General features: G+C 28.8%; 1 protein-coding gene and 1 pseudogene across 1 annotated transcript in view; both read right to left on the reverse strand.

Annotated features, from left to right (window-relative positions):
• LOC111618703 (lysine-specific demethylase 8-like) overlaps nucleotides 1-21181 on the reverse strand; it is a 39734-nt gene extending 18553 nt beyond the window's left edge. Inside the window, exons 1-7 of the mRNA XM_023360276.1 lie at nucleotides 21081-21181; nucleotides 18022-18184; nucleotides 12125-12309; nucleotides 7879-8022; nucleotides 7624-7793; nucleotides 5471-5606; nucleotides 1911-1952 (exon numbers count right to left, since the gene is read on the reverse strand). Of these exons, the coding sequence (XP_023216044.1) occupies nucleotides 1911-1952; nucleotides 5471-5606; nucleotides 7624-7793; nucleotides 7879-8022; nucleotides 12125-12309; nucleotides 18022-18172 (828 nt within the window). The 5' untranslated portion in view covers nucleotides 18173-18184; nucleotides 21081-21181. The remainder of the gene's footprint in view (nucleotides 1-1910; nucleotides 1953-5470; nucleotides 5607-7623; nucleotides 7794-7878; nucleotides 8023-12124; nucleotides 12310-18021; nucleotides 18185-21080) is intronic.
• Nucleotides 21182-21436: 255 nt separating this feature from the next.
• Nucleotides 21437-22591, reverse strand: LOC111618687 (annotated as a pseudogene).
• Nucleotides 22592-25859: the final 3268 nt, after the last annotated feature.

A 25859-nucleotide genomic window follows, 5' to 3' on the forward strand; every position in this document is an offset into this window, starting at 1 on the left:
ATGCAAATGAATAGCACATGGACCAACAAAACCGCATCTGAGGGAGGACGTGGTGGTCCAATATCACTATGTTTGCGTTTGCGCGTTACGTTCGGTTACAAGTGTAACACATTAATTCAAGACATCGCAAGCGATCGACCGATTGATCACGATTGACTTGTTGCCACCCCTGATGTAGAGTATGTACTTACTCTGGCAACAAAGTCATTGTTCAACCTGAATGCATCTATAAGTGCATCTTTGTTCACTAAAGAACAAAAAGATGGCTTTGATATCTCATGCTAACATTGACAGCACAGAAATTTGTTCTGCAGAAGAATCACTGCACAACAATATTACAAAATTTACATATTGTGAAAGCATCCTTCAAAATCAAGACCTAATTATAGCTGAAAGTTCTTCAACAATTTCAGAAGTTGCAAAGGTGGTAATCAAGTGCTCTAATATTTTCCAATGTATGAATGTAAATACATTATTAATTATTCTCCTTCAAATTACTAATAGTTAAAGATGGAGAAGTATTTTTAAACATTAATTAAGGTTGGTTTTCCAGTGACATATGTAAATCTTCTTATTGTAAAAATCTACATTTATTCAATGTGCACACTGCAAAAATGTTTATTGTTTCAGGTTTTAAGTGATTTGCAGTTTTCAACCTCAATTTTCTCATTTAATTTTGAGTATTGTGCATTACTGCTTGGCACATGTCAGTCGTTGGGGATGCACTATAACTTCACAGAGTTTGATCAAAATCGGTGACCCCAACATCACGTCATCCCCTTGTTAGTATAAATAAATGAATGGTTACATCAACAGCTACAGCACATTCAGTCTAGAACTATTGCATGCTGTATACCATCTAGCTGTAATTATGTAAAATGTTCAGAATTCCAGCTAACAAAAACAGAAGGGATATTATCAAATAAAAAGAGTCAGATATGCAGCTTAATTTCATCAGGAAGCTGTTAATGTGCACTTAATCTTAATTAATTAATTGATAAAACTGGGTTTAACTTGTATATGCAATTACAGTGTAGAAGATCTAAGAGAGGGAAGAGATGTGCAAGGATCATAGGCAGGCAACAAGGACTGAATGTACATTATAGCTGCAACATATTTGGTGGGATTGGTGTACTATAAAATATTTGCAGTTGGCAAACCCAGTTTTTGATAATTTCATTCATTATAAATTCATATATTAATGGTTGTTGTGGATGACAAAGGAGTATTTTTCATTATAAACAATGTCAACTGCATATTAACATATAAGATCTATCACTGAACCACACTACCAAATTTCCTTAATCCCACTGAGAATGCATTTTCAGCACTTAACTAACTGTTGCTTTATAGAGTGTTTGAATCAACAGAAACTGTTATTGTTAGTGGTACGTCTTCTCAATTAAAGTTTATAAGTGAGAACAGTGTTGAGTGTATTACCACTGCAAAATGCCAAAACTGGTACAACTAGGTGTTAAGTCATTTTCCAGAATGCATCAGTAAAAAACATTTTTTGCTTTAAATTGTTCTTTACACTGTTTATTTTGAAATGTGCTTAATCCTTCTACAATCATCGTATTTATATTGATTGAGTAGTTCTTTCCTCAAAGTGAATGCAGAGCAATTTTCTTAAATGTTTGGAATAATCATTTGCAAGAAATACACACAAACTTACTTTATTCATGCTGATAGACTATTTGTTTTGTTTGAGATACTTTACATTGTTGTTCAAATGCTATACTACAGTATACGTAAAATAAAATTCATTTCCAAAAAGTATTTCAAACTATAAAAATCAGTAATGATTCTAATTTTAATCAAGTGAGATTTTAAAAATACAAGAAATACTGAAGATACAAATGTATCATTCATATTAAAAAGTTTCAAAATTTAATTATTTAAATGATTACCTGATCAAAAAGATTATGTTGTGCTAAATATCCAATTTCATTCTGAAAAATACAGATTATGAGTTATTCTGAATGTTCTAAATATAATATTCCAATTTTAGATATATCATTATAAGTAAATTTATATACAACACAACAAAGTATATGGAAATTATATTCCATGTCAGGAGTATGCAACCTATGTTACACATGACGTGTGCCACACATAGCAATTTTTAAAAGATTTTGGATCCACAGCATAGAAAAGCAAATTATTACACCATGAAATTAACACAAATATGAGCTGTCGTTGAATCAATACAATAACAGATTCAACGACAGTTCAAAGCAAACTTCCATCCATTTTTTATTGTTACTTTTCTCATATATTTCTTTCACTGTGCAATTATTTTGAAGTTCTACTTATGTTTAGATTTACTAGAAATTTCAACATGCCATCTATTGACAAAGCTTCAAGTTTCATAAAATCCATGCATTCATGATAAGCAACTGGAAATTGTAGAACATAATAAAAGAGTATCTTCTAAGAGCAATTTATTATTTTTTCATCCTTGTTTACAATTCATAATAATTATTAACTAAAGAATTGTATCAAATGTAATAAATATTACTTTTTAATTATTTGTTTTTTATAATAATACATTAAAGAATACGCTCAAATCATATTCTTTTAACTGAATTATTTTACTTAATGATAATTTAATGTGAACTTCTGTATCTAATAAAACTAGATAAACAATATTTAACATCAATAAATATCCTTTTGCTAAGACAACCCAAACTGTCATAAAAAACTGCAGTAATTTATTTAAATTACCTTTAAAAAATACAAAACATTTTAAAAAAGTATTTAAATAATTATATATATAATTTTATAACTTACTGTTGACTTTAAAATGTAATTTTTAATAAACTCTTCTAAAGTAACTAACTTCTGGGACCATAATTTATCTGTATAGCTGTTTCCAATTTCAATGGGAACTAGCCGACATCCAGCTATCTCCAACAGATAATCTATGCTATAGAAATATATCTGTGAATCTGTTTATAAAAAAATATATAAAATTTACAAAACAATATAAACTAAAAAACTTTCCCTTAAATATGATAAATGATTTAATAAATTAAAAAAAGCACATTTTAATGTGTAAAATAAAAATGATTATTGGTACTGTTGATCATTATAATTATAAACAATTAAAATGATAAACAAAATACATTACAGAATATAAAGATATTAGTTCTGAGGATCTTCCTGAGGCAAATGTCCTTAGCTTTGGTTTTGGTAGGAATTCACAGCATCTTAGCAAGTGAATTCAATAGATTGACATTTAATCTATAGAATTTGCTTGCCAAGATGCTATGTATCCTAATACCAAAGCTAAAGAAAGACATTTATCAAGCAGAATTAATAAAAAAAAACTAGAAAGTAACAATTTGATAATAGAATTTTTTTTTTAACCAAACCAAAAAGAATATAATAAAAAAAACCTCTTATAAGTTTGTCTCTAAATCTAGATTATAATTTGATAGTAACATTAAAGAATATCTTATATTAACATCACTTAAATAATATATTTTTGCTTTACAATATTATGTTCATAATACACAATGAAAATGAATCTTACTTTTATTCAAATGTAAAGTACATTTACATTGTTATATGTAACATTTCAATTAATTTATAGCAACTTAAAGTTTAATTAATTTTTAAGTTATAAATAAATTCTATATTTTTATGGTATATAAGACAACTTTTGTCCCAAAAAAATGGTCTTCAGTAGGGCTCAGGTAACCTCTATCTAATCCAACTCTTGAATAAAAATGTTACTGTTTAATTATTGAACATATTATTATTTTCTGAAGCTAACAAGGGCCATCCAACAGTTTATAATCACCAATTTCAATGAAATTTTGTGGATGTGTTGTATTTACTTGTATTTATACTCTACCAAAGCCACAGGGTCCCTACTATTCAGGCATTCTTGAGAAAATTGTGATAAAAGTTTATCTACAACCATTAATACCTATACAGAAGCCTGATTCATGAATTTGCTGTACAGTCGACCCCCCTATTTTCAGCACTTAACTAACTGTTGCTTTATAGAGTGTTTGAATCAACAGAAACTGTTATTGTTAGTGATACGTCTTCTCAATTAAAGTTTATAAGTGAGAACAGTGTTGAGTGTATTACCACTGCAAAATGCCAAAACTGGTACAACTAGGTGTTAAGTCATTTTCCAGAATGCATCAGTAAAAAACATTTTTTGCTTTAAATTGTTCTTTACACTGTTTATTTTGAAATGTGCTTAATCCTTCTACAATCATCGTATTTATATTGATTGAGTAGTTCTTTCCTCAAAGTGAATGCAGAGCAATTTTCTTAAATGTTTGGAATAATCATTTGCAAGAAATACACACAAACTTACTTTATTCATGCTGATAGACTATTTGTTTTGTTTGAGATACTTTACATTGTTGTTCAAATGCTATACTACAGTATACGTAAAATAAAATTCATTTCCAAAAAGTATTTCAAACTATAAAAATCAGTAATGATTCTAATTTTAATCAAGTGAGATTTTAAAAATACAAGAAATACTGAAGATACAAATGTATCATTCATATTAAAAAGTTTCAAAATTTAATTATTTAAATGATTACCTGATCAAAAAGATTATGTTGTGCTAAATATCCAATTTCATTCTGAAAAATACAGATTATGAGTTATTCTGAATGTTCTAAATATAATATTCCAATTTTAGATATATCATTATAAGTAAATTTATAAATTTATATACAACACAACAAAGTATATGGAAATTATATTCCACGTCAGGAGTATGCAACCTATATTATGTTACACATGACGTGTGCCACACATAGCAATTTTTAAAAGATTTTGGATCCACAGCATAGAAAAGCAAATTATTACACCATGAAATTAACACAAATATGAGCTGTCGTTGAATCAATACAATAACAGATTCAACGACAGTTCAAAGCAAACTTCCATCCATTTTTTATTGTTACTTTTCTCATATATTTCTTTCACTGTACAATTATTTTGAAGTTCTACTTATGTTTAGATTTACTAGAAATTTCAACATGCCATCTATTGACAAAGCTTCAAGTTTCATAAAATCCATGCATTCATGATAAGCAACTGGAAATTGTAGAACATAATAAAAGAGTATCTTCTAAGAGCAATTTATTACTTTTTCATCCTTGTTTACAATTCATAATAATTATTAACTAAAGAATTGTATCAAATGTAATAAATATTACTTTTTAATTATTTGTTTTTTATAATAATACATTAAAGAATACGCTCAAATCATATTCTTTTAACTGAATTATTTTACTTAATGATAATTTAATGTGAACTTCTGTATCTAATAAAACTAGATAAACAATATTTAACATCAATAAATATCCTTTTGCTAAGACAACCCAAACTGTCATAAAAAACTGCAGTAATTTATTTAAATTACCTTTAAAAAATACAAAACATTTTAAAAAAGTATTTAAATAATTATATATATAATTTTATAACTTACTGTTGACTTTAAAATGTAATTTTTAATAAACTCTTCTAAAGTAACTAACTTCTGGGACCATAATTTATCTGTATAGCTGTTTCCAATTTCAATGGGAACTAGCCGACATCCAGCTATCTCCAACAGATAATCTATGCTATAGAAATATATCTGTGAATCTGTTTATAAAAAAATATATAAAATTTACAAAACAATATAAACTAAAAAACTTTCCCTTAAATATGATAAATGATTTAATAAATTAAAAAAAGCACATTTTAATGTGTAAAATAAAAAATGATTATTGGTACTGTTGATCATTATAATTATAAACAATTAAAATGATAAACAAAATACATTACAGAATATAAAGATATTAGTTCTGAGGATCTTCCTGAGGCAAATGTCCTTAGCTTTGGTTTTGGTAGGAATTCACAGCATCTTAGCAAGTGAATTCAATAGATTGACATTTAATCTATAGAATTTGCTTGCCAAGATGCTATGTATCCTAATACCAAAGCTAAAGAAAGACATTTATCAAGCAGAATTAATAAAAAAAAACTAGAAAGTAACAATTTGATAATAGAATTTTTTTTTTAACCAAACCAAAAAGAATATAATAAAAAAAACCTCTTATAAGTTTGTCTCTAAATCTAGATTATAATTTGATAGTAACATTAAAGAATATCTTATATTAACATCACTTAAATAATATATTTTTGCTTTACAATATTATGTTCATAATACACAATGAAAATGAATCTTACTTTTATTCAAATGTAAAGTACATTTACATTGTTATATGTAACATTTCAATTAATTTATAGCAACTTAAAGTTTAATTAATTTTTAAGTTATAAATAAATTCTATATTTTTATGGTATATAAGACAACTTTTGTCCCAAAAAAATGGTCTTCAGTAGGGCTCAGGTAACCTCTATCTAATCCAACTCTTGAATAAAAATGTTACTGTTTAATTATTGAACATATTATTATTTTCTGAAGCTAACAAGGGCCATCCAACAGTTTATAATCACCAATTTCAATGAAATTTTGTGGATGTGTTGTATTTACTTGTATTTATACTCTACCAAAGCCACAGGGTCCCTACTATTCAGGCATTCTTGAGAAAATTGTGATAAAAGTTTATCTACAACCATTAATACCTATACAGAAGCCTGATTCATGAATTTGCTGTACAGTCGACCCCCCTATAAGATCATTGATTTTTCCGTTTTATCTGAATTACATGTTGTACGAGTCACTTAGATTTTACAAATATGTGAGCCATTCACAGTCCGGCACACGTATTTGTAAAATCTAAGTGACTCGTACAACATGTAATTCAGATAAAACGGAAAAATCAATGATCTTATAGGGGGGTCGACTGTATAATGCAATTAGTTAAGGCATCACATACAATGTTTTTGTTTTCTGGTTTGATTCCTTTATATGATGTTTTCAAGAAATCCTACATAACATTGTCCTCAGCAACGAAGCCACATAACACTTCAAACATTAGTTAATTGACAATAACATTCAAACAAAGTTAATTGACATAATTGCAACATCTGAATTTTGAAAACCACGTGAATTCTGTGAGCCTGAGCGAGGTAATCTCAAGGTGTTTACCTTTGGACTACCTTGCTCAATATTGCGTCTGGTGTGCATTATCCTATAACAGTCTTCAAATTATTTTTATTTCATGAAAAAACAAGAGGGAGCTGGCAATTACTGGGATATATTGAAATTGACTCCTCACTTCCAAATACTATATCTGAATTCTTTTTTTGTGAGGCTACAAGTTTAATTGAGAATATATAAAATTTACACACATTGCAGCATTGAAATGTTGGATAGTAGAGGCAGTGGCTTCGATCTCCCAAAATATACTGCAAAACACTTGACAAGAAATCGATTACAAATTATTAAATTTTCCCCAGTAATTATTACATTAGCTTTAATATAGCTCAATAAATAACCTAACAAATCATTTGGCAATACTAAATGAATTGGGTTGTTGTATATGCTGTTAAAATATTCATAATTTATTTTCAATATAAACTGCAATTTTTATTTCATTAACTTTTATGACAAATAATATTAAATTAGGTAAATATAAGTTTAAAACTGTTTTACAGACACAATTTTAAATAGACTAAAGACTTATTTACCTCCATTTATTTGTAGATAATGCTGGCCAATAATCTATAGCATCTTCAATGATAACAGGTTGTTTCAAATCCATGTAACTTGATTTAAATTTTTCTAAACTAGGACATTTCACTCTTATTATTTCTTTATCTTGAATAATAATTGTTTTATGATGAGTTCTCTTTTTACTCTAAAATTTTAAATTTGAATTATTATTTCAAATTTCAATATTAATTAATTGCCGACTCAATCAATATTAAATAACAAAAACTTACTTTATGTTCGTGAATTATTTCACAATCATCATCTTTTACAGGTTTTAGATCATTTGCTAAAACAGAAGCAATTTTTTTCAATAAATTATCTAAAATTGGAGCACCCATAATAATACCATAATCACATACTTTGACAGCTTCATTCTGTAAAATAATAATAAAATTTTGTATTTTTAAATTACAACATTCTAAATAAATGAGCAACATAACAAATTTTAAATTATGTCACAAAATAAATATTTATAAACAGTTTGTTGTTGTTAATATATTTATTTAGTTTCAAACACTATTTAATTTTCCCATAAGATGTCTGCTTCTACTCAAACATTTCATGTCAGTGACTATTCATTCAGTGAGGTCAATGTAATTTTATTATATTACATACAAAATCATAAAATGTTGTTATATTAGATGCAAGTATTGCATCATAAAATATTGTATTAATTGAAACAAATTTAAATAGAACAAATCTATTTTTGTATAGCAAAATTTCAAACAGATAGCAGCAGCAGCAGACTGAAAAATAATATGTTAGATTGATGCAAAAATAATTGCATTTTTATTATTTTAAACTTTGAAGCTTATTTTGGGCTAAAATTTTATTTAATTATATTAATGTAATAGAGCATTTTAAAGCACAAAGCAGTGTACACCGATTTATTCTAATGGTTTTGTTTTCATGTTTATTCTTGTTTATTTTATAGTCAAATTAAAAAAAGAAAAAGTAAATTCAAACAATTTTATTTTATGAGTTCAAAATGGGACGTAAAGCAGTATAAAGACTGCATGCAATATCAACCAAGCATTTGGCCAGAGGACAATCAATGAGAAGGTTTTGTATTGATCATCTTAAAATAGTTCTAGCTACAAATGCATAGAAGAACAAATTATGTTTGAAAACTGAGGTTTGGCTATATTATATTGTAATAAGTANACCGATTTATTCTAATGGTTTTGTTTTCATGTTTATTCTTGTTTATTTTATAGTCAAATTAAAAAAAGAAAAAGTAAATTCAAACAATTTTATTGTATGAGTTCAAAATGAGACATAAAGCAGTGGAAATTGCATGCAATATCAACCAAACATTTGGCCAGGGGACACTCAGTGAACATACAGCTCAACAATGGTTCCAAAAATTTTGTAATGGAGACAAGAGCCTTGAAGATGAGGAAGATCATAGATGTCCTTCTGAGTTTGGTAACAACCAATTGAGGACTATTATTGAAGCAGATCCCCACAAAATAACTCAAGAAGTTGCAGAAGAACTAAACATTAACCATTGAATAATAGTTTGACATTTGCACCAAATAGGAAAATCAAAAAGCTCAACAAATGGATGCCACACAAGCTGAATGAATATCAAAAACTTTTCCATTACAAAATCTGCTCTATGTTTCTTTTGCACAACAAAAACAATCCATTTCTTGATCACATTGTGATATGTGACAAGAAATGGATTCTGTATGATAATCAATGGCATTCCATGCAGTGACTGGATAACGACAAACCACTAAAATGCTTCCCCAAACAAAGCTGCACCAAAAGAAGGTTATAATCACTGTTTGATGGTCAGCAAGTAGAATAATCCACTACATCTTGATTCTTGGCAAAACTATCACAGCAGAGAAATACTATCAGGAAATTGACAACACGCACTAAAAACTGAAACATTTATATTAGACACTAGCTGTTATCTGTGCCTGCACGAATTTAATTTAATACACCTAAGTACTCAATGAAGACTAAACATGATTGAAAACAAAAAACAAAAAATAAAATGCATCTAAAACAGTACAGTAGAAGCTGTTCTTCAGGTTAAGTCTTAATCCTCTCCCCCCAAAGAGGGAATTTCCAAAAATCCCTTCTTAGTGTGCTTTTTCATGGCATACCCTAACTGTGTACCTCTTTAGGTTCAGTGGTTTGCTCTGGATGATGATGAATCAATCAGTCAGTCAGTCAGGACCAGTAATTTTATATATTTAGATTCGTCAATCAAAAAGAACCAATTCTTCTCCATAACTATGCCCAACCATGTCTCACAAATGATTGCAGAAATTTAATAAACTGGGCTACAAAACTCTTCCTCACCCAGCTTATTCACCAGACCCCTCTCCAACCGATTATCACTTTTTCATGTACCTCGACAACTTCCTGCAAGAGAAGATTTTCAACATCCAAGCAGCAGCCCAAAGCACCTTTAAAGAATTTATTGGTTCCAGGACTTCCGAATTCTATGCTACTGCAATAATAGACTTGTTACTTGTTGGCAAAAATGTGTATATTCTAATGGTTTTTATTTCAATTAATAAACTTTAAAACAGTATGTACAGCTTAGAATAAAGTTAATGGCTAAAAACCACAATTTTTTTTTGCACTGACCCAATATTTTTTATGTACGTAAAGTATTACAATTTATTGTTGTAAAATGTTTTTCTACATTTTAAATTAAATTCTCTACTTTAATTTCCATAGTAGTTATCTCAAGTAACTACCAAAAGTTTAATTGTTCTAAGAGACAACAACAACAGAAAGAATATTTCTTGTAAATGTAGTAACATTTCTATAATAAACTATTCAACGACAACAGAACAAAAAAATCTGATCATGTAATAGGTGATCATAATTAAAGTACCCCTATTGAAGTTGTCTAGAGAGATATTTAGCAAATCTGAATGCAATCCAAATCTTATATGATGACATTTAGGATATAAAGAAGACATTTCTGCAAAAAAATTAGTATCAAAACTCACCACTATGGTACTTTTGGCATTACAACAAAAAGTAGTTTCTTTGCCTAAGCATATATGTTACAGCCAAGTTCTGGGTATAAAAGTAATCACAATGGTTGAATTATCCTTATCAGCTACAAAACCATCACTTTACTGTAACATGCATTCATTTCTTATGAAGCTGTTTTATGAAAACAAAAGCAATGGTAAACTACATTTTTGAAATTTTGCTTTCATTGATTCCACAAGCTCTTGAAAGAATGATCACATAATTCAAAAAAACTGGACATCAGATCGTTCAACCCAATCAAGGGCACAAACCTATCACATCACAAATTGTTGGAAATGCAACCACAGCTGTTGTTCAACAGTCAATAATATTGCATGCTCTATTAGTGCATATGCAATGTTATGGAGTTGGATGTAACCTATGGCACAATGTGGAAGGGACTGAGAAAGTTGGTGCATTGTTATCCATATAAAATCAGCCACAATCAGCAGTTGTTTGCTACTGACAGCGATATCTTGATCTTCGCCAGAATGGAAGTGGATGTCTCATGACTCTAGAAGATTTCATGGAACGAGTGGAACAGTGGATGGAAAACCTGTGTCTTTTCCAGCAGGTATCACTGCACTAACCTGAAGTTAGTCTGGTGTGAATTCATAGCCGCATTTATCCTTGGACCATCCTCCATTAAAGAATCTAGTTTCAATGGGCTCGTGATGGCCCAGAAATACTAAGATATGCTCAACATTTTTGTCTTACCCCAACTGCAAAAGTGACAGTGATTTGACTCAACAATTTTTATGTAAGATGGGGCACCTCCACATATTGAACAGTGCACACAGTAGTTTCTGCAACAACATTTCAACAATAACAGAATGATTAGTGTGTATTTCTTACTACCAGGCCACCTTGTTTTTCAGATCTTAATCTGAGTAATTTTTGGTTGTTATGACACTTAAAACAATGTGGTTTATCAAGGACATGTTGCAAATTTTGCAGCCTTAAAAGATATTCTACTGCATGTGAAAAATATCACAGATCAACTATACTCAAGTCAATCATTGAACACATTGTTCATCATCTTCAGGTTTTACATCTTCAGGATGAGGACCATATTGAACATCCCCCATATTGCTAAAATATTTGTGAAGCATGAGTGTCTTGTACAGTACATATAAAATATTTATTGCTTGCAGTGCAAAAAATGCAACAGTGGTAATTTTTGGTACTAATTTTTTTTTACAGAAATGTATGTCCTAAAATGTCACCATACCAGATTTGGACAGCTATCAATCTCTGTAGACAGCATTGAATAGGGATATTTTAATTACAACCACTTATATAATACTAAAGTACATTAAATTACAAATTATTATTAAAATTTATCATGCATATATTGTACAAAATTCTACCTTGACCAATTGAAAAAAAATAACCAAGAAAATTTTTAATACATTTGAATCTTTCTATAAAAATTAATTATAATCATTCAAAATTAATAAAATTTACCAGATAGTTATCTTTTTTTCTTATTAAAACAAATAAAATCTTAAACAATGTGGCATAGGAATACAGAAATCTCCAGGACAAGTTTACATCTTTCCAATATCCAGTATTAAGTTTTTCCCAAGTAATATCTAAAATTGCTTGTACTTCATTTATGTACTCTTCAACATCTGATTTATCTTCACGATCTGAAAAATAAAAAAATTCATTAATATAATGAATTATATTTGTCCTAACTTACTCTGTATTATTAACAATATAATAAATTTAAAAAAAAATAAGGTATATTTTATTACTTATGAATTATATAACAAAGATAAATATGATGTATAATTTTGATAACCAAAATTGTTGTTTTAAACTTAAAATACTGTTTATTGACAGATGAATATACAAACTAACTAATTATAAACTAGTTGTAGTTAAGTCTATTGCAATAGTCAAACATATTATTGAATATTCAACTATCAATAGTGAATACACTGTAGATAACTAGGCTTGTTGAGTCTTGACTACTTTTCTGTTCCTAGGACTTGTCATTTTTTCCCCATGTCCAAGAAATCAAAGCCAACAGGAATCAAATCATGCTCAGGATTCAAAGCAAAAATTCAATCATAAAAATTAATTTTTAATTATATTTATTATATTTCAATACATTTATGCTTATATATGAAGGTTACAAATTAAAACAAAACATTATTATAATAAAATATAACAAATTTTGTTTTAAAATGATTTATACAAAATAAGCATTTAAGCATAAATTTAAACAAACACAGCAAAAGAATTATATAAAATATAATTTTTTTGTTATATGTATAGTACAGTACTTAATAATAATAATAATAATAATAATTTACTGTACATTTACATTTAGTACATATAATAATAATTATATGTACTAAATAGCATTCTGTATTTAACCAATAGCAAATCCATAAAAATTGATCGGGACATCACATTTAATACTATTTTGCATTTTGAAAAATATTTCTATCTTTACAAGGACCAATCATCAATTATAATAACTAATTTAGAAAAAAATGATATAAGAAACATATATATATATATATATATATATACATATAATCTAATTTTATATTATTTTAAACAATTGATTTATATAAATAATCAAACATTCTTACCAGACCTGATACGTTTAAAGCTATACATTAACCAAAGCTGAATATTATCGGGCTAGAAACAGCTATAATACTAATAATTTAATAGACAATTTGGCATTAGAGTTAGTATTATAGCCGTTTCTAGCTCGATATTTGGCTTTGGTTGATGTATTGATTTATATATATACTAAGCATAATTATGGGCATGTACTGTAAACTAATACTCAAATCCTAAATCTACATCTGCATTTAACTAACAAACCACCTGATAAGAATGATAACTATGCGAATGAACTGACTCAGAAGTAGCAAATATAATAAATCTGTCCTTTACAATATAGCAGTTTCATTACATTTAGTGTACAATCATATTAATCACATAAGAAGTATTCACAATGAGAAGCTTTTCTCACTTTTATAAGAGCTTCATTCTATGAAAGCTATGAACCATGATCATCATTCCAACAGAACAATTTGCAATCTTCATTTCATCTTTGTTAGACCATTTCATTGGCATCATCATTTTTTTTTAAAGGAATTCTTTCTACTATTTTTTTTACACCACGAAACAATTCTGGTCCTTCTGTTGGTGAACATTATTTCAAGGAAGCTTTCCACTAAGCTATTGGCTTTTGTCATAGAACCTGTCATATCAGGAATAAGACCAAGAAAACTGACAGTTCTGTAAATTTTAAGCCATGAATCAGGTATAGTGAGGAAAGCTAAGGATCATGAATATCCCTGTAATGATATTATAGGATTATATTTAAAACAAATTGTTGTACAATTTGATGTATAATTGATGTAAATTAAACACAAATTGATGTATAAAATAATAAATAATGCCATATTTAACTTTAGTCATTAAATAGTTCATTAATTTATAGTAAAATTTTTATCATAGACTACAATACAATATTAATTGTATAAAAGTCTCAAGACTTTTATAAAATTAATATTAGGTTTACAGTATTATATATTAGTACAGTTATTATATATATTATTGTTAGTTATTTTCTCCAGAGACAAGAAAAATTTTGAAATTTCCTGCATCAGAAACCCTACAGACATTAGATTATTAGATTATTTTTTCTAAGTGTTAAAGTGTTAATGTTTCTTCATTCAGAATATTACAGTATATTTTTCCTAAATATTAACTTCTATTTACTTTGTATACTTTTATCTAAAAAGATGTTAAAGAAAAAAAATAATTTATTTTAATATCAAACAGCTAACATAAAACTGAATTAGATCTCATATAAAATTAACAATGAAAAAATTTTGATAATTATTTTTTTCTCAAAATGTTTGAAGAGCATATAACCATAACTACAGAATGGCTGGACGACTAAGCAGTTAAGATGGTTGCCTACCATTCTAAGGGACCCAGGATAAAAGTCTGGATGGATCAAAATACCCTAGAACATATTTTCAAGGAGTGGTCAATCCAGATATGTCAGACACTGTCTCTCACTACCCAGCTGCCCCATTGTGGGCCTGGCCAAACCCACAATGGGCTTGCTGAAAAGACCATAACTGCATAAAAATATGCATGGTTTTCATCTATATAAATGTCAAACACAAATATAATAAAAGAATTTTAGTTATTATGCAGCCTGTAGCTTTAACTTAAGCAGACTTATATTATCTGATTGCAGATGACTTAAGAATAATTCACTTAAAACGACAGAAATATAATTAAATATAGTATATATAATTGCAGGTTCATTACACTCTTGGCTAATCTTTTCTTTCAGAATATAGAAATTATTAAATTTATTATGAGATGAAAAACTAACTGCTTACCTCTAGTAAAATTACTTCATATCTAATTATTAAATTAGCCTTAGTAGAGCCCAGCAGATTATTTGGCATTAATTAAAAATGAGGCTATTGGATTTGTTATTATATAGAAATACAATTGTTGAAAACATACTAGATCCCAGGGCAGGAATCTAAACCATTATTATTGTAATGCTAAAATAAAACAATGCAATGGTTAATGGCTCAGTGTATCAGTTTCATTTTGCAAAATAATTGTCTAATTTTTCTAAAATTCAAAAAAAAGCACTATAATTTGGATGAAGAATCATAATTATTTTTATAACCACAAAAATAAATTAATAGATTTCATTTGTGAATTATTATTATTATTATTATTAACATAAATAAATAAACACTCCTACAAGAAAATACAAAATATTGAAGAAAACTAGAAAAGATTATGTTTTTAATCATTTAATCACAAGTAAATTTAATGTGATACAATACTCATATTTCTGTTGCATTTGGTACAGTAAAATCATAATTGCTTTTAGTAATGAAAAAGTATGAAAAAGGAATGAATCTTGAAAAGTATTTTGTTTTTTAACACATTCTGCACTGTGGGCACTAAGAGAGCCTTTTCCATGACAATCATGTTTGGTCAAGTCCATAATAATGGTGAATGATGAAAGGGCCCAAAATATCCAGGACATATCCATGAAAAATTCCTGAGGTTTCTGACCTGGTCCCGAACCCAACTCTTTCACAGCACCAAAGTGATACCTCTAATGCCTCAGCCATCAACCTTCTAGAATAGATACCCTTATAAAATACTCTTCTGTTGTGTTCTACAAGTCCACATTACATGTCATGAAGTTAAAAGCTTTGTCTGCAGGCCATGTGTTAAACAAATTTCTAGCAAATCTAAATACAATAAGTAGATTTTCAAAATAGTTACATAGTAGAGATATATACAATGAAAATATGTTTGTTGTTTGTTTTCGAGGAGGTCTTTTTTAAGGGTAACTGGCCCCTATTTAGGTTATTAAAGAGAAAACCCAGAAAACTCCATGTGGCCAGCCCATCCTGGCGAGGTGCGAACCCATAACCAAACTACCACTGTTCAGAGAACGAAACTGCTTGGCCAATGGTGGGCCACACTGAAAATAATAATAAAAATTGAAATTGAAAAAAGCTTGTTTTGAACTGTCACCAATTCTCTCTTAAGTTTAATTTATCCACAAAACAAGCCAAAATAATTATGTTAGTAATTATTTATGTACTTGCAGAATGTATCCTTAAATTTTAATATGATTGCAAGCTTGGAAAGATTAATTTTAATTTGTATGAGTTTATATATCTTTGCATGTTTCAAATACATTACCTAAACAAACATAATGAAAATTCTGTACATGTACAGTAGCTGTATTTCATAATATTCATGAAGATAAAAATAAAATTTCTTGAAAACATTAAAAAAGAATTCTTAACCAATTCTTAGAATATAAATTATTTTTTTTACTATTTTTTACATTGCAAAGATACAAATCAGCAATTTTTGGATATGATCTTGACAAATTTTGGACTCCAAAGTTCAAAAATCTTCAGTTATTACATTTAATGCCATAGTCATTGTTCCTGGCTTTTAGACATTGGTAAACCAACTGAATGAATCTTTTCATTACATCATAAAAATGACAAGAATGTGAATGTACAATGTAGAAGAGTGTGGAACTTCACTTGAGAAGAAAAGAGTTTTTTTTCAAATTAATTAGGAACTATTTAACAATTGAATTGAAGAAAAATGATAAATATAATTAAATATAATTTATAAATTAGAAACAGATTACATTTTATCAAATAGAAAATTTAAAATCAGAATTTGTAAACTGGAAACAATAGATAATCGTCTCCATTTTGTTTTTATTACATTTTGCACAAACAAAAGAAAACAGTTCAAGCTTGCTTTAAATTATAAAAATCATGACTTAATCAGTGATGATTTGGGTTGTTTTCACCATTTATATTTTATAATTAGAGCCTGTTTTATTCTTCTCTATACTCAGTTCAGTATCTTTCTTTGCTAATTTATTTATTGTTCAATTAACTCAACCATTTGCACTCAACTGGCTTCAACAATAAGTAACATATTTGCATCTTGTTGGAATTAACTTATAATTATTCTTTAATAAAAGTTATAAACAGTAAAATCAACATTACTGTTTAAAAATAATTAAAGATTTACTTTCTTAAGGGAAAAAATTCTTAGTTTAACTTTCAATTATTTTAATTCCATTTTAAATCAACAAACAATAGTTGTTCCACAGTTAATAATGAACTTTTTTCCTTTCAATGTTTAATTTTGTATCCAATTTGATTCAAATCAAACACGAATGTAGATTTACAAAATGAGTATTAAATTCAAAACTCCTGATCAAGATACAATCCTAAATTATTATTTAGATCTCACATTATTCTTCTTTCCTTTTGTAGTTCTCCAGATTAATATCATCTCTCTATTGCATTAATAACATATAAAACACAATGATATCCAATCCTAATCAAATTTATTGCAAAAAACAGAAGAAAAAGAATAGTAATTTCCATTTACGAAAGAGAAAGCCACAGTCTAAATTTGCCACTGGATAGGTCTAGAAAGTTAGTTTAAAAACCAGTTTCTAATTTTTGTCTAAATCAAGATGATTGAGAAATATCATTCTTACAATGTGCTTATTCATAAACTGTGACTTTAATGAGTTTTAAACCATAGTTGATGTCTTGAACCCATTTCTGTAATCCAATCAATCCAACCATCCATCCTTTTACATAGATTTTTAGAAATGTGAATATTTATATCAGAATTTAATTAATACATCTAAACTTGATGATAAATCATAAAACTCAATAGCATTAAAGTTAAAAAGTATATATGTATTTATTTACTAGAAGTTCCAATAAAACAGATATTTGGTTCATTTGTAACGAAAAATAAATTTTAACATTAATTCTTACCATTTTTATAATCTTGAAATAGGAAGTCTACAAAATTATCAATCTTATATCTTATCACTTTACCAACAATTTCTTCTTCTATTTCATGTAATTTTAAGTCATTTCTTTCTTTTGGGATCAGTTGAGCAATTTTTTCTGGCAGTAAATCCATTATAATTTATATCTGTAATAAAATAATTGATGCAAATTATAATTTTGCCTACATCTAAATTTAATTCATAATATCACATTCTAATGTGTATGTATGTACACATATAATTAACCATTTTTTNTTCTTTTTTATTTTGTGCATGTTACAAGTTATAAATAAATATAAACAAACAACACTAACTCTATAACATTAACTCTAAATACCAAAATGATTAATTTACTGTGTTTTTGTTATTTATTACTCCTGATTTTAGGTATTCGGTATTCGGCCGAATAGTGATTAAATATTCGGTATTCGGCCGAATAGTGATTAAATATTCGGTATTCGGCCGAATAGTGAAAAATAGGCCGAATAGGCCGAATACCGAATAATAACCGAATATTCGTTACATCACTAATAATCATGTTTGTTCTAGGACTTTTGGGTATATTTTTAAAATCACTTGTTAAAAATGAAATTCTTTTAAGTTTTTCTTAAAAGGGAAATACAGCTCTTCTATTTAAATGTTAAATTTAAAGTTTCAAGGGATTTTCTTTCAAGTGGAAATGAACACTTCTTCAACAATTTTTAATGAACTAATCTAAAGAAAATTTAAGGTAAATGAAGTACTTCACAAGCTACTGAAAATTCATATTTTCTCAAAATGCATATCCTTAAATATATCCATGTTGCAGTTAATAAGATAAGTTACTTGCATTGAATTTGATCTATTATCTGAACTTAATCTCTACTAAAAAATAATAATTTTAATTAAAGAACCAAATTTTTATTTAAAAGAATGATGAATATAATTATATTTGCAATCAACTAGAGAAACAAAGAAAATATTTAAATTCAAAGGTTTGTTTACATACAAAGGATATTCAGTATTTTGTAACAATCCTGACAGAAAATATTGATTACTCTATGCATGTAATACAAAATAGTTGACTTAAGTTGTTGTGAGAAACAAAACTGATACAAGGAGAAGGTTTGGTAATATCAGACAAAGATTGTTTTAAATTTTAGACATATGTGGCAACTGTTGTCAAGCCATTGGCTGGTCCACCTGCACAGGAAAGCTGGGATTTCTTCATATTGAGAATGAAGACAATGTTGTTTGCATAGCTGTTGTTATGCTAACATAAAGTTAACTTCATCAATCTGTCTCATCATTAATTATAAATCAAATTTATTTCTTAGTTTACCAATATAAACATCATCTATCTTTAACTTATAGAATTAAAATCTCTCATTTTAAAGCTGATTTTTTCCCAAATTGTTTTAAAATGTCTCATTCAGATGGTATTGGACAATGAGGCAAAACTTGCCGCTAAGGAAAAACAACAAACAAATAGGTGCAAAAAACATTATTATTTGAGAAAGACAATAAACAAAGTGTTGAAAAGACTATTTGCATCATTTGCAAAAAGCATTTTGATAAAGACTGGATTTGGTTCAATGTTTGTGAGTGTTGTGCTCAAGAAAAATGTGCTAACTCTATAGGAAATAGTATAATTTACAAATGCAATGTTTGTATTATAGGCATACAAATACTTGTTGGGGTCTATAGGCCAATTTTCTAAAAACACTTTTATTTTATTACTTAATATAATATTTTAAAATATTTACTATTTAAAGATATATTAAGCTTTAAATGAAATTTGATAAATTTGTATATTAGATGTTAAAATGTTATATTTTAATGACATTTGAAAAACAAAATAAGTCTTTTTTAGAAAGCATGGCTTTACTTGCCCATAGCCTCCCCAACCTACACTACAAAGAGTGTTATGTAATGATAGAGGCATTCTCACATTAAATGAAAAATCGGGGGTCTACAAAATTCTGATATAACACATACTATCAGGGGAGGAAATTATTTACATTGGAGTTACTACAAGAATGCCACAGTCCTGTATCCTGGTACATCAAGATGATATTAAAAACAACAGACCAGCAACTGAGTTATCTAAAAAGGTACTAGATCAGGGTTATCTACCACTTTGGGCACACACCAAATTACTTAAGCAGTACAATAATCAGAGTTATTTATTCCCAAACCTTTATATATCCACAGTAACACCGTGCAATACACTGACCATAGAAATTTCGCAATTGTGAGTAACCTTATTCAAACAATTTAATTTGTAATTTTGTATTCACATGTGTACTACAACCATATACAGCTTACTAAATTGCTTTTTAAGAGTTTTTGAAAAATATGATATCAATTACTATGCACTTCTATAATTTTTCAAAAATATTTCAATTTAATTTGTTCCACATGCCTTAGATAATTTGAAAAAGTCGGTTCATAAACAAATGTTCGAAAATTAATTGTATTCGATTTCTTCTTTGCCTGAGGATGGTGGCTGTAAGCTATTGAAAGTACTAGCGAGTATGTCATAATTATAAATTGTGATTGTAACATCACAACACTAGTGTTAATTATTTTATTTGATTGTTGGCATAAAGTGTCTTTTTACAATCACAAAATAAGTTTGTTATTTTTATTAAATTTTATAATTTATTTCTGTTATTTTAACAAAACTATTCAAATTAATGCAATGAAAAAATGGTCAAAAATGCCTCACATATCACTAAAAGCTAACAGCTGAAAACAAGGTTCATCAAAATATGTCTTTTATAAAAGGGTCTGAAACATTTCAAAGTTTCAAAATCACTATCCTAAATAAACAACAATAATTTGTAATTCAAGACAATAAATATGTTTTTAAAGAAAAATTTCTGTCCAATACCACTCTCCAATTTACAAACACAGAAAATTATGAGAATAAACTGTATATTACTAGTTTGCATATCATTAGTGTGTATTTTAGTATTTAGTGTATTAGAGATTATGGAGTATGTTGATACTCAGCAGCTTAAACCTGCAACTCTATGAAAAAAAATGCATCTGGCTCACCGGAAGCCTACAGAGTTCACTTGTGGCCTACATCCAGAAAAGGTTGTTCATCACTGGTTTAACCTATAAAGTTTTTAAATAAAATTACTAAAAACCAAATTATATATTACCAAAAATATAAATATTTTGCAAAAAAAAAAAACATGTTTTAATCAATACTTTATTATTTTTAATTAAGTTCAATCCAATAATAAATGTTAAAAGTAATAGATATTTTTAAGTCAAGATTATTACCAGTATTATATGTAAATATAAAACTAGTAATATATATATTATTTATATAAATAAGCACTACACAGAACAAATATCCAGCAATAAAATATAAAACTACACAAGAGCAAACATTTTCATCCACGTTGAACAGATAATAAATCTACAAACAAAATAAGAGTTGGTGTTAGACACCATCTCACTCTAGAGACAAATTACGAGGATAGTCCCAGAAGTACCCGACCTAACAAAGAAGACACAAAAAATTTGGTAAAACATATCTTTATTTTTCAACATGTCTCCTTTTAGCTCGATACACTTTTTCCGGCAACGTACAATAGCTTCGATCCCATTTATAGTGAGAACTGTCGAGCTTCTCAAAATAGCCATCAACTGCAGACTCCACCTCTTCATTGTTGGCAAATCTTTTATCACCAAGCCATTATTTTAAGTTTGAAAAAAGAAAATAATCCGAGGGGGCTAAATCTGGCAAATAGGGTGCGTGAGGAAGCAATTTGAACCTTAACTTATTGATTTTGGCCATGGCAATAACAGATGTGTGAACTGGTGCATTGTCTTGATAAAACAACACTTTCTTTTTCGCCAAACGTGGCCGTTTTTTCTTGATTTCATCACTCAAGCGCTGCAGTAAGTTCGCATAACACTTTCCGTTGATTGTTTTTCCTGAGCGCATTCCAAAAAACTGATGCCATGACCTTGCCAGCAGATGGAACTGTTTTTGCCTTCTTTGGAGCTGCTTCTCCCCTTTCAGTCCATTGTTTTGACTGTTCTTTCGTCTCAGGTGTGAAGTGATGGACCCATCTTTCATCCATGGTTATGAATCGATGCAAAAACTTGGCTTTGTTGCTGCGAAACATTGCCAAAGACTCGATTGAAACATCCTCACGACGCTGTTTTTGTCCCATTGTGAGCAAACGCGGCACCCATCTTGCGCACAGCTTTCACATGCCCAAATTTTCAGTTAAAATGCGATGTAAAGCACTTTTTGAAATGCCTACCATGACTGCTAGCTCTTGCACTTTGAGTTGACTGTCATCCAATACCATTTTGTGGATTTTTTCCACCATTTCTGGCATGGTCACCTCACTTGGTCGACCACTACGATGTTCGTCTTAGCAGCTCACACGGCCTCGTTTAAACTCTGCCACCCAATATTTTATTGTTGTAAACGAGGGAGCAGACTCCCCCGGAGTAGAATCTAGCTCAGCTTTAATATTGGTTGGACTGAAACCTTTCAAATGAAAGTATTGTATCACATAACAATGACAAATTTTTTCCATGTTTACAAATTCACTAAGATTGTTCACTATTATTTATGGCTGCCAAAAAAATACTATACAACGTAACGTCTTCAAACTTCAAACTTAAGCTTTATAAGGTTGATACTTTCCAACACAGTCGTTTTTTTTCAAACAAGTACCGCCATCTATGTCAGGTCGGGTACTTCTGAGACGACCCTCGTATTTAGTAATTAATTGAATAGAATTGCGGAAAAGTAGCCCAATATAATCCAGTGGATGTTTGGCTCCAAAAATTTATCTGATTTCATGATGTTTGTTTATTTATATATAAACAAAATAAACCTCAAAAATTTGAAATAAATGATTATACAAAATATCAGACAAAACTGATGATATAGATATAATGATATATACAAAGAATATGAAGATAATGTTAAAGATGAAAATTAGGTATCAATAATCTATAGTAAATGTAAAAAAAGGGAAGTCGGCATTTTTGTTAGATGAAGTTCAAATAATATAAAGTATACAGATAGATACCTTATAACAACATGTAAAGGACATAACATAGCAAAAAACTTTTTTAAAAATTACTTCATAAAAAATATAATTAAGAAAACAATTTCAATCAATGGATATTGCTTAGCTATATTGAATATCATAATCATAAAGCAAGAAAAGTATTATTATTTAAAACATATGAAAGTACTAGCGAGTATGTCATAATTATAAATTGTGATTGTANTATATTGAATATCATAATCATAAAGCAAGAAAAGTATTATTATTTAAAACATATATATATATATATATATATATTGATTAATCATCCAATAGCCTTATTTTTATAATCTACAATATTATAAATGAAATTTAAAAAATGGAAATGGAAAAGTGGAAATGAAAATGAAATTAATTTAATATTCTGAAAGTGACTACACAAAGTAAAAGATTTATATACACAAAACTATGTTGGGAGCTGGAATATTTGTGAAAGTTTTAATGCTTACTTTTTAAAAATGTCTCAAATAGTGTAATAATATGTATTTTATATTTCCTGAATACAATGTAATTAATCATTCTTTTGTATTGTTGAAGATAAAGAAAGATAAAGCATATACCATAAAGGCCATAAGTAAGAATAGTAGGAATAAAAAGAAAGCCATACATAATTGGATTGAATACTAATGTCTACTTTTGAGCATATATATAAATAATCACCAACTCCCTTATAAAGTAAACACAAAACTGAGTTTTATTTTTATTACATACAGTAGTATCTATGTTTTCAGAATATTTTGATTGAAAATTAGACGTAATAAAATGAATATAACAATTAACTTTAAAATCATTAAGCTATTTTTTGTTTTGATTTTAGGAATATTTTGATATACAGTGGATTCCACTTAATTGGGACACTGGTTATTCAGGGCAGCTGCTTTATTGGGCCAAATCTCAAAGAATGGAAGCCAAACTAATAAATTAATACATAATTTAATCACTTAATTGGGACAGTAACAGAAAAGGAATTTAGCAAGTTTTGATATATTTTAGTAATCTTCCAAAAATATGCAGGCACTATGTACACTAATGTCATGTAGGCCTAACGATTGGCAGAGACAAAGCAATTTTGTCTTGCTTGGGCAGTTTGGTTTTTCCGGAAAGAGTTGGCATAGCGGGATGTATCACATGGGGATTTTGACTGAGGTGGGCCTGAATGCAACTTACTGACTCTGCTCTGGATTTGACTGGACGATCCCCTTAAAAGCGAAGGGACAAAGGCCGCTGGACAATTTTTTGAGGTCTCTCTCGACTGAGTTGGAAGACAGCTAGAATTCCCTTGGAAGGTATTGCGTGCATAATTACATCTGATTCAGACAGCAGTCATCCGATTGTTGAAACCAGCATCGAGCTGGCAGATTCTACAGACACTCCTGTCAAAGTGGCTCATCTCCAAGTAAAGGAAACTGTGCTCAAAGGAAGACCGTAAAATGACTTTTGGACAAACCCTTTTCTTTCTCCCTTTTAGTTAGAACATGTTCTAACTAAAAAGAAAGAAAGGAAAAATTGTTTGATCAGGAATGGATCGAATGGTCAACCCTTGTTTACGTCACTACTAATACAGTGGAACCCCGGTTAATGACCAAATCGGTTAACAAACTTTTATTTTGCAAAAATTTTGTCTTGGATAACAAATTTAACGGCTTTTTGTGTCAAATTTGTAAGCTTGTTTTTACGAAACTTTCTGAACCACTTACGGCATGTGGAATCATCAATGGCTTCCTCACCATACACAGAACATATCTTTTTTTGTGTCTGCGAAGCATTCTTGCCTTTTCAGAAATAAAAAAGCATAATATGTCGAAAATGCTCTTTATTTTCTGCCATTTGTAATGCTTAACAAAATTTTAAAAATACAACTAAGTAACAGCTTTATTCTCAAATACTAGCTGAGATCCCTTTTGTCAAACAATATCGAAATTTTACACATGTGAAGGAAATAACACTTCAGTGTTGTGTTTTTAGCACCAGCTGGCTAAAAACGCAACACTTTTGCATCAACCCAATAGTTTCCAGCTGTTCTGGAATCTCACAAATTTCAGTTGCTCTTAGGCGTGCGCAAGGTACGCATTGCTTTTTCAAGTGTGTTAAACTTCGTTTTTTAGTTTTGTTATTTATACTGTATATTTAATCAATATGGCACCGAAGAAGGAGAAAAGTGACAGTGGAAATAGAAAATGTTTTAGTGTAGCATTAAAGAAATTATTGCAAAATACGAGAATGGCATTCATGTTTCTGACATTGCTAAAAAATATAATTTGGCAAAATCGACTATCGCTACAATTATTAAAAACAAAAAAGCATTTAAGGCTGCCGAAGTGGCTAAAGGAGTGAATGTGATATCGAAACAAAGATCTAAAGTTTAGATTAAGTTGAAAAACTGTTGCTAATATGGATCAATAAAAAGCAACTTGCTGGAGACAGTGTTAGGGAAGCTATAATTTGTGAAAAGGCTAAAAATTTATACAATGACTTGTTGACCCAGACACCCAGTACAAGTGCAGACAAGCAGGACTTTAAAGCGAGCCGAGGGTAGTTTGCTAGATTTCGTCGACGAATTGGCATTCACAGTGTCATAAGACACGGAGAGGCTTCAAGTTCAGATGAAAAAGCAGCAAAAGCATTTGTAGATAAATTTACAGAGTTTGTAAAAAAAGTGAAGGATATGTCTGGAATCAAGTGTTTAATTGCAATGAGACTGGTCTTTTTTGGAAAAGAATGCCTAGATGAACGTACATAACCCAAG

The sequence above is a fragment of the Centruroides sculpturatus genome, unplaced genomic scaffold, assembly GCF_000671375.1.
Source record: "Centruroides sculpturatus isolate CEXI.00-Female unplaced genomic scaffold, Cexi_2.0 scaffold193, whole genome shotgun sequence".
Taxonomy (NCBI): domain Eukaryota; kingdom Metazoa; phylum Arthropoda; class Arachnida; order Scorpiones; family Buthidae; genus Centruroides; species Centruroides sculpturatus.